The following is a 13,309-nucleotide window of genomic DNA, read 5'->3' on the forward strand; positions in this document are numbered from 1 at the left end:
GCTACCCAGGGAGCAGACTAAGTGTTCTAAAGGTACTGGTTGGATTGTAATGACAAGTAGGGTGATATGTTGTAGACAAATGAGAGCTTTATGATTTGGTAGAAAGTGCTTAAGAAATAAATATGTATAGAAGTCTTCTCACATTCATTGCAACATCTCATTCGCTTGCAGCCATGTAGCTGGGATCTGTACCCCATTGATGCCGCCTGATGATAAAGTCAATCCACTGGATAAAATGAAGGAGGATCCAGGTGTCTTTGACTATCAGCTCTACTACCAAGAACCTGTAAGTCCTTGATAAAGTTGGGAAATAATATATACAGTTAAATTCCTGGTGTAGGCCTAAAGGCACTGCGCAATAAACATCATTTATTACCATTACTGTACATATAGAGCAATATGTTATAAAGCCATTAATGTGTATTTTTTGTGTGTAATGTGAAATCAGTGTGTGTTGTATTACTTTATGCATGGTCCCATTCACCAGTCACTGAAGTCACACTCTGTATTAAGTCTTTGACTCAAATCGAGCCTTACTTTTGTAGATACAAGACATGGTGTGTATGACTTTAGATGTGGATCTTAGGTTCTACTTCTTTGAATGCTGATCAAATGCTGCATATCTCATTTGTGACAGGGAGTAGCGGAGGCCGAGTTGGAGGCAAACCTTGAGAAAATGGTCAAGACATTCTTCCGCCGTGCTCATGAGGTGAGAATTAGTGTACAGGTGCAGAGACTCCAACCCCAAGCACCTTCTGATCTGGAGATTCTCCTGCCTGAAACCCCTAGCAAACGGGAGACTCCATCTTGATGTGCACGAAGCGCGAAGTTCCTTTCGGGCGGGGTCCAGCTCGTAAGGTTCTAGATGCTCTCTCTCTAGATGCTATCTAAGGCTTATATTTCAACATACGATGGCACTAAGTAAGAAATCATTTCAAGCGGGAGACACAGAGCCAGGGTGGGAGAAATTGAATTTCAAGTGGGAGAGCGGGAGATTTTGCAAAAATGGGCTTTCGGCAGGAGATCTCCCGTCGAAAGCAGGAGAGTTGGAGTCTCTGCAGGTGTATTCAGTGAATTTTTTTTTTCTTGTAGATGATGGCAAATTCAGTTTGTTTTCATGTAATTATTCTTTTTTTTTTCTGTTTGTGATTGTGATGATTTCATTCTAATGTCCCTTGTAGTAGAACTTGAATTATGAGAGCAGATTTGCCTTTATGTAGCAAAGTTGAACTTTTTCTGAAAGATAAAACCAGCATGAGAAGTACTGGAGAGAAGACAGAGCTACTACATGCTTCATGTTCTGTAAAATGATGCAGAAATGTGGCTGAGTGGTTGTATTGCATTATGCATGACAGGCTGCACTCCTTATGAGTCTTGAAACAGTTGCATGGCTAGTAATCCATGTCCCCAATTTGAAGCATTGTAAGATCCTTGGCAACTGCATGATGTTCACCATTTTCGTGATTTCTAAAAATTCTATTTATAGTCTTCCAATGCTGTAGTATGTATTACATATCATCACTGTTATGTTTTACACAGCTTGGTGATACTGGTTTCACCATGGTGGACATTAGAAAGAGAGGTATGCAGGTTTCATTTATAGTGCTTGTCTTTCCTCTGCGTTGTTTCACTTGTCACTAAAGTGCTTTGAAGACTGAAACTTGTCACCTTTGCTGTCACTTTAATACCAACATGCACACCAAATTTGTTAGAAAGTATACACTGTATATCCACATTGCTATATGATATGAATGTCTGAAGTATATATAGATGAATGCTATGTGCAGTGGTTAAATTTCTAGATTATGAAAAGTAAAATATGAACCATTTTATTTAATGTTTGTATTTGTATTCTCAATATTTGCTTTTATTGTCGTGTGATCTGTTTAATTATCTTAAAATCTTTGGTATGTAAAAATTGTTACCTGATGTGGTTATAATGAAAATGCAGATCTTGGCATACAATATGCTAAAAAGCATAATTAATCTCATATCAGCATCCATGTTGTTTTAGTCATTTCTTTGCCAATCTTCCCACAACAATTTTAATTTTTCCAAGAAATTAATACTCTGTCCTTTCATTGTTATTATTATCAGAGCTGAGATTGCATGATCTCGTTTGTGAAATATTTTTATTACCCAGAATTTTGACCTTGATGTATCGGCATCCATATTGTGTACATGTGTGTTGTGATGGGAGGTGCAGTTCACATAGAGCAGCCAACTTTGATTAATGTCATGTTCATATGAATTTGTAAAATTCACACAATAGTCATAATATCTTCCAAACTCTCCAAATGATACTGTAAACAGTGAATTCACATCTTCCCCTCTGTGGATGAAAATGGAAAAGCTCATGGCATCTTCAAGTATACTTCATGATGATATAGTGACAGAAACAAGTTTCTAAGCAGACCAAACACTTATCCAAATATCAAAATCAGAACTGACTGTTGGTGTCAAAATGTCACTTCCTGTCTACTTTAGGAGGATTGTTTGTTGGTGTGAGGGATGACATCACACTCAGCAGTATTCTCACCGAGGAGGATTTGGAGTACTATGTCAAGCAGATGAAGACTAGTGGAGTGAGGTATGATTTCATAATGAGATTATTTCATAAGGTTTTCTCCCAGCTCTAACACTGGCTTTCAACTTAATTTTCCTCTGGTCTCTTAAAGTCGCATATGATTATAGTTTTTATTGTGGGTGTGGCACTTTAAATCTTATCAGACAATTTTCCGCTCAAATCTCCGTATAATGGAAGATGACCCTAAGCCACCCTCCATTTTTAGTAAAGATGCAAACCATCTTTGGTGCACAAATTTCATCCGTACATGTTTATTGACATTAGACTAGTCAGTCCAAAATGAAAAAAAAAAAATGTATTATAGTAACAAAGACGTACCTGTGCTTTAATGCAAGCACATAATAAATTGACATTATGAAAAGATGAGTTGCAAAGATATATTTTGATATATTTTAATGAGTGAAAATTGTACCCTAAGGAGAACTTTGCAGTTCCTTGCAGTAGGGAAAAACAGATAAGTGAATATGTTGACAATAAGAGACAAATGATAACTGATTATCATCTTGTATTATGTTTACATTTGTAAGAAATACAGAATGGAAATTGATATCTGTCATTAGTCAATCATTAAAACGTATAATGACACATAAGTATAAACTGTTGTGACATTAATTCATGTCGTGACTTCCAGTTAGAGCAGTGGCATGATGGAATATAAAGAGTATGTGAATGTTGATCAAAACATTTGTATTACTATGTTGCTACAATTGTTGTGCTATGATTTTAGTGTAGTCAGTATTCAGCATTATGTTCTGTTTCTTATGGAATAATCAAACAATTTGCAGCTTCAGGAGATTACTCTTCTTGCAATGGTCCCATGCTCTACTTTTCTTCTCTTTAAGAAATTCACCTGATTAGAATATGATCAAAGCTAAAAAGAGAGAAAGAATTATAAACTGTTCATTTCATTTGCCAGAGGGATGCTAAACTGGTATCGCAACATTGAGGAGAACTGGAAGTTCAACCAGAGAGCTATGGGCAGGAAGGTAAGGCATTCTGGATTTGCAGATAATCACCATTGATAGAGGGGGAAAAATATGAGGTATGGATATAAGAATGATACTTTGCAGTAGTATCCAGCTGTCTTGGTTGAATTGTGACAGCTGAAGTACTGAAGTAAAGTGACTTGGTAATTTTTGATATGATATACATTTATATCTCATACAATGATACAATGAAACATGTTTTAGTTTGGTTTGTGTTTTTAAAGTCCAATTTAGCATCTCTTTTGTCATTCTGTATAGGCTTAAATCTCTAAACTTGTTTTGTTCAAGAATCAAAAATTGTCATTAGCTCTTTGATCGCTTCCATTGCTGGATGAAAATGTTGAAGCACAAGTTTGCTTGAATACACTAGATTCAGACCCCATGGTATAAAACTTACAAGACGGTACTCCTTTCACAGCAAATTTTAGAGTCCGAGATAGTTATCCAGCTGTTGTCACAAAAGCTGACTCTTACCACTTTGGTTTTGGTAAGGGAGATTTTGGCACAAATGCAAGTAAGGTACACACTGAATATTAAGTTCATGTGTTTGTTCTTTTTTTATTTTAGTGCATTGTATGCATACAAAGGCAGGTGCACAAGATGGAACAAATTCAAATGTGTCACAGCTATTGAAAACAAATTGTGCTACTCTGCACCACTGAAAGCATGTGTCCTTAAAATTTATTTATCAGTCTTAGGATTTCATGCACAGTGCATAATTGATCAGAGTTAGATGTCATATCGTCTAAGAGTCATCCACAGATAAGTGTGTATTGGAAACTCTTTACCAACATTTGTTATTACCTGTCCCTGTTGCAGCTCTACATGCCAGCCCTGATGGTGACTTGTGGATTAGACCCTGTTCTTTCACCAGAAATGAGTAAAGCAATGGAACCCTGGGTATGTTTTCACATTCACATTCATTTTTCTCTTTTTTTTTTTTTCTTTTGGTCAAACATTGCAACTTTAAAGGGAACGCAAACCCAAAGAGCAATGTGGATTGAGTGAAAGCAGCAACATTAGTAGAACACATCAGTGAAAGTTTGAGGAAAATCGGACAGTTGATGTAAAAGTTATGAATTTTTAAAGTTTTGGTGTTGGAACTGCTGGATGAGGAGACTACTAGAGGTTATGACGTATGAGTGGACAACTAGATAAAGAAAATATAAAGAAAATTCCACAAAAATTCATTTTTCATGAAAATAACAAATTCCATCAACTTGATATTGACATATGTTAAGGGTAGCAATTATTTCCCTGCTATCTGAAAGCGGTTAGTCAAGTGCTCTTTCATAATGCTAGAAAAGTTAATTTTTGTTAAATTTTCTTTATACTTTCTTTGTATTGTTGTCCACTTATATGTCATAACCTCTAGTAGTCTCCTCATCCAGCTGTTCCAACACCAAAACTTTAAAAATTCATAACTTTTGCATCGATTGTCCGATTTTCATCGAACTTTCACTGATGTGTTCTACTAATGTTGCTGCTTTCACTTAATCCACATTGCTCTTTGGGTTTGCGTTCCCTTTAAAGGTAAAATAGGAGTCACAGTTCAGTTTGAATTTCCTGACAGCAGTAGATTGGTCCTATAGAGATGATTTTATCCAATTCATGGGAGTTTACTCATTAGTATTTGTTAGCCCAAATATATATGTAGATTGAGGGAATGCAGTAAGCAGTATCAGGAGAACTCATCAGTGAAGTTTGAGGAAAATTGGACAAACCGTTGAAAAGTTATGCATTTTAAAGTTTTGGTTCTGCCATTGCTGGATGATAAGACTACCCCCTGCTTTCTGAGAGAGTTAAGTCAAGGGTTCTTTCATTATGCTAGAGAAATGAAAGTATCCTAACGAAATATAACTTTCCTCAAACTGTGCTGATGTATTCTACTAATTTTGCTGAATTCCCTATCAAAAATTCACGAATATATTTCAGTTCCAATCTCCTTGAAGTACTTCTTAAGTATACACAATCCAAAGACACACAATATTGATTACTTCACTGTAGGTAGTGTAAAGCATGATTAGTTACCAGTGGTACTGATTTATTTAAATAGGGTATTTTGAAACATTATATCTCATGTTTGAATATTATGAGATGTAATATGCAGTAGACAGATGAGATATGAATTTGGTTTCTCTGTCCATGAACACAATAATTTGTATGTATGAAGTATTGATACTTTACTTCAGAGGGAAGTAGGCATAGGAAGAGTGTAGTGTATTATCGCTATGTCAGACAAGGTGTACATGTATCAACATATAGGCCTACCAGTTGTGACAAGGAATTGTTGGTGGTTTATCTTTGGCTTACATTTATGAGTGTCTTTGCAATACATTTCCCCCCGTATGATTGAAACTTTTAACCCCCTCCCCCAATCTCATTTCAGTTTTGGCCCAAGTCAGCTTATTGATACAGGTTGTCCATGACATGAGCAGTAAGCCTTACTGTTTGATTGACAGCTTTGGTGTATGTCCTCACGTCTATTATGCTTGCATATTCTGAAACTAAGTTATCCGCTCTTGAAAAATTACTTTATCACCACTGTGACACAAGTGTTTTGCTAATACTATACTTAAAGGGATCGTACAGTTTTGGTTGAGACCTAATTTCGGGTTTCTAACATTTATGGGTGAGATAATTAGAAACCTCTTATAAATTATGAAAGATCATGTAACTCCATGAGGAATTCAGCATTTATTTGATGAAATAAATGGCTGAGATATCCAAAACAGAGCGATTCTAATAAGTGTGGGACCCACACTTTATTACGATCGCTTTGTTTTACTTTGTTTTTGGATGTTTCAGTCATTCCAAACCCGATTTTCATCTAATAAACTTTGAATTCCTCTTAAAATGGTATGCTCTGTACTACTTCATAAGTGTTTTCTTGGTATCTCGCAAAAAGTTAAAAGCCCAATTCTCATCCCCACCAATACTGTACCATCCCTTTCAACTTTCTTACTTGATCAATCATTGTCTGTAACTCATAGTTCCTCTTCAGTCTTTTATTGTCTTTTCTGATGGATGAAAAGTTGAGAGTGATCCAATATCTCCAGGAAACACAAAACATTTACTTTGTGCTTTTTCTTCACCAGGTGGTCAATCTCTCTAGAGGCCACATTGAAGGTAGTGGACACTGGGCGACTCTGGAGAAGTAAGTAAACCAAGTTGAGCCCAAGAGCACTCACCATGTTCAAGTGAACTATGCATGCTATAAAACGTAGCCTGTGGACCCGCGCGGCCCGAACACAATTGGGCCATTCTCACATAAAGTGTTCAATTTCAGTCAGAGTAAAACCCAAAAATCAACCACGAAATATTTGTTCAAAACTTGTCTTTATATAAACAACAACACTTGCTGGATAAGAAACAAAACACAGTAAATTCCCAAAGGAACGCATTTACAATGTAACAATGGCACAAAGTGGGGCATACATTTCTTTATATAACTCTATGACAGATACGTTACCGATAGGACACACAGCATGGTATAAAACAGTTTTAGATCAATATATCGGACTATTTGAAACCGAACTTCACCCAAGAATGGCGTCTGATCCTGTACAACAACACGAATTGCCTTTTTAAAGTAAGAATAAAGACAAACTCATTATATACTTTGTCTTCTTGCTGGATTGATAAGGAGTCCACGCAAAAATTTGTATATATTTCCTAACTTTTTTTTTTACTTGACTTCAGTTAGACATGCAAAGAACAAAAATGCAAATATATTTGATTAAATTGGTTTCAACTACATGGATGGCCAACACGACCAAAAATGACCATCTTCCAAAAGGCTTTATTGTACACTTTTGGAATAACAATCTCGCAAATGAACACATGTCCGTGGTAACGTATCTGTCTCTGCATCTTTTTCGTAACTCGTATTGATATTGATACCTCTTTTAATGAATGTGCTCTATCTGTTTTTGAATTTTGAGCTCAGAGCAGGAAGAGTAACACTTTCTCTCTCCAATTACTATCAAATTTGACTGTATATATCAAAATTCAAAGGTATTGTGAGTATCTGTATATCAGAACTGTACATTTATCCAATAATCTAATTGTTAATTTTCCGTAAATTCTAAACCATGTGTTGTGAAGAGCTCAAATTGTAAAGGCACACAAATAGATTTAAAACAATGTTACAATTATATTATTTTGCATAGTTACAAACTTTGGTAAATGACTGAATCACCAAAGGAAGTTTTTTGATAATCTTATCATGGTAACGTATCTGTTGCAATAGTAACTTGTCGGATATCGGTGTAAATCACATCAGAAAGACTTTTTCATGTTTTGTATTACTTACGCTCATTGTAAAAGAGTAATAAGACTGAATATGCGAATCAGTGAATTCACATGCTTCTTCATTAACATATCAGTTTCACGGTAAAAGTCATGGTAACGTATCTGACAAAAAAATAATTATCCATTTTCTGCCTAGCAAATAAATCATGTAACCTTCTCTGGCACCTGGCAGAATCGAAACATCATTGTAAGTGTATCTATTGTAATTCCTGTGTGTAATAAATGATAAAATGCAGTATTTATGTGGCTGTCGTAATTATTCATATCGAGGTGACACATTTTAGTAGCCTGTTCTGGCCACATATCATAGAAAATCCCTTTTTGATACGCATCCAATATTAACATTAGATCTGTCTCCATAAAAAGGATGCATGATAGTACACTGTATAATGCATATTCGTCGGCTACATTTCAACAGTGCCCGGATGAAAATTCAATTGATATTCAAGCAGGCAATCGAAGTATTTTCAAGCAATGTCCTAACATACGCTTAAGATATGATTTTTATGATAAAGTTATGTAATTAACACGTATTTACAATAGCATTTTACACGATTTGCCATAAATTAAAAGCATGTAAATATAACTCCACATCCATGATTACAGATGTTAGTCCATCAAGGTCGAAAAATTAATTTGAGTTTTAAGGAGACAATTTTCATATTACAACTTTAAATTTGCAACATAGAAGTCTTCATTTTACAGAAGATTCCTTTAAAATGCGATATTTCAATGTTTTTTATGCAAAAATATTTCAAAGGTCATGCTGCTGGAAATGGTGCCAATTTGGATGAGAAAAAGTGAGATTTCAATTTTCAAATGGTTTTCAATTTATTTGAGCAAATCGGAAATGACTTTCATGTACTGTAGTACAGCACGTACTTGATGGGTTAAAGAAAATGTGAAATAATGCCTTATTGTTACTTTGTACTGTAGCGCTCTTTCTCTTTGCCCTGTAATGACAGCACATCATATATCCTATATATATGATTATTATATATTGATTTATTTATATATTCATTTATTGAGTTCTTATTTAAACAAGTTTATTAATTTGTTCATGACGTATGATATTCTCTCTATCACCATGCAGAAAACGGTTTTCTCTGTATAGTTGCAAATTTTGTAATTTCTGTCTATTAGATTATCAAATTGAATAAAATAATTTTGTTATGGACCTTTGTTTTACTTCTAAACAAACAATTAATTTAAGCAAAAATGAAAATATGATCATCATGATATATACGCCAATACCTGTACTTTCGAGTGTGAATCCTGTTTAATGCCCGTCTTTTAAATTGAGGTGAGCTTGACAAATCTGCTACAGGTTTACGATATCTCGCCTGGCTATATCTTTCATTTTGTAGGAAGGATGGGTCATTTAATTTCTTCCTTTTCCTGTACAGGCCTTTTGTATTTGTGCTTGTGTTTTCCCCATTTTCTGAAGAAGAAATGAAACCAAGAAAATGATTATAAAAATAATTATGTTCATCATAGTAGTGTAAAAAAGAATTCAACTAGTCATAACTAGCCGATGTAAGATGAATACTGCCTGCATTAAAGAATCTGGAATCAAAAACTTCATGAGATCTAATCTAAATATAAACAATGAGACTAAACAGGTGACAAGTAAACATATACTGTACATGTAAGGTAAGAGAAAGAGCGCAAAGTGGTAAGTGAAATATCTGAAAATGCAGGGCTCTACTTTATTAAGGAAAAAATAAAGAAGATAAAATATGTAATACACGCACACACGTGCATGTATACATGTATGTATGTATGTATGTATGTATAATGAAGGACAGAGATGGGTGGATCAGTATTAAGTTCGGTGCGATGTCGACCAATAATAATGTATTATTAAAGATAGATAATATAGTAATAATAATAATAATACCAATAATAATGATAATGATAATAGTAATGATAATCATAAGTATCATTATGCTTCATTTCAAAGCAGTTAGGGAAGAAATGATTCGTCTACCGGCACAATAACTTATTAAATAAACCACCAGATCTTAACCGACAGATACGTTACCGCACCTGTCAGATACGTTACCAGCTTTATGTGGCACAACACACAATGTTAGATTCATGATCGAGTTACTGACAACTGAATAAATGTATAGCATAGGTGGTGCACTTGTACTAAATTAGCATTAAACATAAACTATTGATATAATAAACATGCCAAATGTACCGTTATTATCTAAAGATTATTTTGACAAACGCATTTACGAGATGTCTTCCGAAGAACGGTGAAAATTTACTGTAAATGCTCCGTCGAAACGACTACCGAGAGCTCCACACAGGGTAGCCATGAAAAAAGTGACTGCAGCACATGATAAACGAGACGCTCTCTTTGCAAAATTTGCGTAATCATGAGCGGAAAATTACGCTCACAGAGCGCGCATATTTCAGTAACGTATCTGACGTAACGTATCTGACGTAACGTATCTGATCGCGCATTTTTTCAAAGCGCAATAACTGTTAAACATTTGCAAGGAATGGGTAATTATTTTTTGTGATGATGCATAATCTCAAAAGGTCTTAATCAATGTACAATTAAACAATATTACATCAAACACTTTTGTAGGGGGTCGTGATTTATAGGTAACGTATCTGTTGCGAAAAAAATGTGGAAAATGCGTTTTCGGAGATATTGGTCTGATTTTGAAAACCGAAATTTAGAAACAGAAAATCAAACTTAACTGTATTTGATAAAGTATATCCTTCTGATATTAAACATGTATTGTCGTATCTCACGTCTGCTATTTTCACTAATTTATCAATTAAAATATTTTGGTAACGTATCTGACATGAATTTTGGCGACACACCTTCAGTGAGCTCCGGAGGGAAATGACGTGGAAGATTTCAAATTTTGGCTTGTTTATGCATAAATATATCAGACGTTAATTATATTTACCAATATCATGTTGGGTTTAAGCTCATTTTGTATGATTTTTTAGCATAATACAAAAAGTACATGATTGCGGCGACATTGGGTTTTGGGATACTTCTCCAACTTTACCAGTGGATATTTCAAAATTTACGCATGCGACAACAATATTTTTTTTTTTTACTTTTCTCCTCAAACCCTCAGGTGTTACATAGACAATTCTGGCAATTCAATCCAGGCCTTTAGCAATGGAAATAATCGTGGGAACGTTGGCGACACATATTTTCAGTTTTTGAACGCTTTAGCAGAGAATGGCCCAATTACGACGGGTTGATGAGATGAAAAAAAAAAAAAACATTTTTAGACTTTTTTTTTATTCTTTCTCTAGCTTAAAATGGATAATTTTGGGTTTAAAACCATTCACAAATTTGTAGAAGATGAAATTTGTGGAAAAAAATTAATTTGAAAGAGAAAAAAAAAAAAAAAAAAAAAAAAACGCTACCCGAAATTTCCGTGATTTTCGGTTGGTCGCGAAGGGCAAACAAACCATTTTTTTTTTTTTTTTTGGGGGGGGGGGGGCCTTATCAAGAGATCTGTGGGCAAATTTCATCATGCTGAGAAATTGTTTGCTATTTTTGAATAGTTTATCCTGACACCACTGGGAAATACTGAGTATAAAAATAAATTTTACTCATGTAAAGCATTTAGTTTGAACACTTTTTCTTTATAGCTTCCCACACTGGAAACATTCTTGAACAGTTCCTGTAATTAAGGTGCATACATCATTTTTCCAGTGGTGACCTTGTTTATTTTCAATTCATTGAATACAGATATTTCTTACAAGATTTAGATTTGATTTTTTCCCTGATTCGAAAAAAATGATTTCTTGATTGAAAAAGATACCCGAGTGGCCTCATTTGAGAGAGCTGATGCTGTAGAGCTTCATGTTAAGGAGGGAGATGGATTTTATCAACATTTTTCAGGTGAAAATGTCAGCCTTGCTCTTTCAAGACATCTATTCATTCTTGCTCATTTAAGAGATCCATCTGTTATTTCACAGGCCAAAAGAGCTGAACAAGATCCTTGTTGATTGGCTGCTCAAAGTGCATGGTGACGCCACTCGACCAATCATCGCTGCCAACCCATAAGGAGTAGACATGTATTTGAAGCTGTAGAGGACGGTGGATGACTCATTTGAAGTCACTGTTCAGAGGAATCAGCTTCAAAGTTACAGGAATTTTCTCCTTTTTTTAATGAAAAGCAGTCAGCTGCTAGCAACAGAGAAGATTGGATTTGGGTGAAATTATATCAGCAGTGATGTAATGTTCTCAATACATGTATCTTCCTCTCAGTAAAGCTGTTGATCATGACATCCTGTGAGGTCTTTAAAAGAGTAGACATCCTTATAGTCTTATGACTCTGACTGTGTTTGATCATGAATTGTCTTGGATTTCCTGTCTCCTGGAAAAAAACTCATGACTAAGATTAAGATTTATGTCACTTTTGTCTTCTTTGAGACAGAGGAAGTCATTTTTTTTTTTATCACAGTTTTTCTCTTTTACATTCCATGTAGGTGAGAATCACAAGTATATCTTTGTCTAATTTGATTACAAAATAATGGAGTGCCAAGCAAATGACATTGCCAAGGAGAGTGTGAGGCGTCCAAGTGAATGTGTGAGTTGATTTGCAGAAATTTGTTACAGTTGTAACAACACTTAAGTTTGTAAGCTCATATATTATTGTGCATAAACATCATTTTTCTAAACAGATATTAACTCAAATCCCCAGTACTGCTCTTTTACACTCAAGGGCAAAGGACCAATATGGATGTTTGTTGCATGCTTATAAATTGGCAACACTTAAATGTCTTAGGGGATTGAAGACGATGCGTAAGGTATGGAAGTGACAACACATAATTGATTCTCAGAGACCAGGTGTAAAGTGAAATGATTTTGATGACTGGAACAAAAATGAGAGTACAATTGTATTACGTGTTACTTCTCTTTATACACCATAGCCTACTGTTGCACTGAATATGCCTTAGGCATATTTTTCCCCATCACCATGGTCACTGGAAGCAAGCCCACACCTAAAGTGCTCTTACAATGGTTTTAACTCCCTTTGTAGGAAGCATTCCAGGGCTCCGTTTTATCAAAAGATAAAATCGAGTAAATTTCCTTAACACACAGGCTGCCATAGACTTATGATAGAAATCAACTATATAATCAATTATAACTCTTCATAGAACAGGGCCCAGTTATGGATACATGCTGCATGCATGTGAGAAATAGTTTATAGTATTGCTGATATAGCAAAAGTCGCTGTTGGTACCTTAACCATTTTCTCTTTTTTTTTTAAATCATTATTCATGCAACTAGTAAACCATACTTGAAAATGCAGGAACATGAAAAAAAAAAAGCAAAACAAATGGATTTCGCTTTCACAAACTTCTCAGCTTGCTTCTGCTTGGTCAGTACTGACAGACAATAATCAAAACCGAACTTCCATCAAATAAA

At 34.9% G+C, this 13,309-nt stretch overlaps 1 protein-coding gene across 1 annotated transcript in view; it reads left to right on the forward strand.

Moving 5' to 3' along the window:
- The window catches only part of LOC140234958 (bifunctional epoxide hydrolase 2-like), a 37,908-nt gene extending 25,451 nt beyond the window's left edge, over window positions 1-12,457 (forward strand). The window contains exons 12-19 of the mRNA XM_072314995.1: window positions 172-286; window positions 638-709; window positions 1,540-1,582; window positions 2,488-2,590; window positions 3,504-3,573; window positions 4,393-4,473; window positions 6,672-6,730; window positions 11,854-12,457. Coding sequence (XP_072171096.1) covers window positions 172-286; window positions 638-709; window positions 1,540-1,582; window positions 2,488-2,590; window positions 3,504-3,573; window positions 4,393-4,473; window positions 6,672-6,730; window positions 11,854-11,941 — 631 coding nt within the window. The 3' untranslated portion in view covers window positions 11,942-12,457. The remainder of the gene's footprint in view (window positions 1-171; window positions 287-637; window positions 710-1,539; window positions 1,583-2,487; window positions 2,591-3,503; window positions 3,574-4,392; window positions 4,474-6,671; window positions 6,731-11,853) is intronic.
- Window positions 12,458-13,309: the final 852 nt, after the last annotated feature.

Source organism: Diadema setosum, chromosome 11 (genome assembly GCF_964275005.1).
Source record: "Diadema setosum chromosome 11, eeDiaSeto1, whole genome shotgun sequence".
NCBI classification, from domain to species: Eukaryota; Metazoa; Echinodermata; class Echinoidea; order Diadematoida; family Diadematidae; genus Diadema; species Diadema setosum.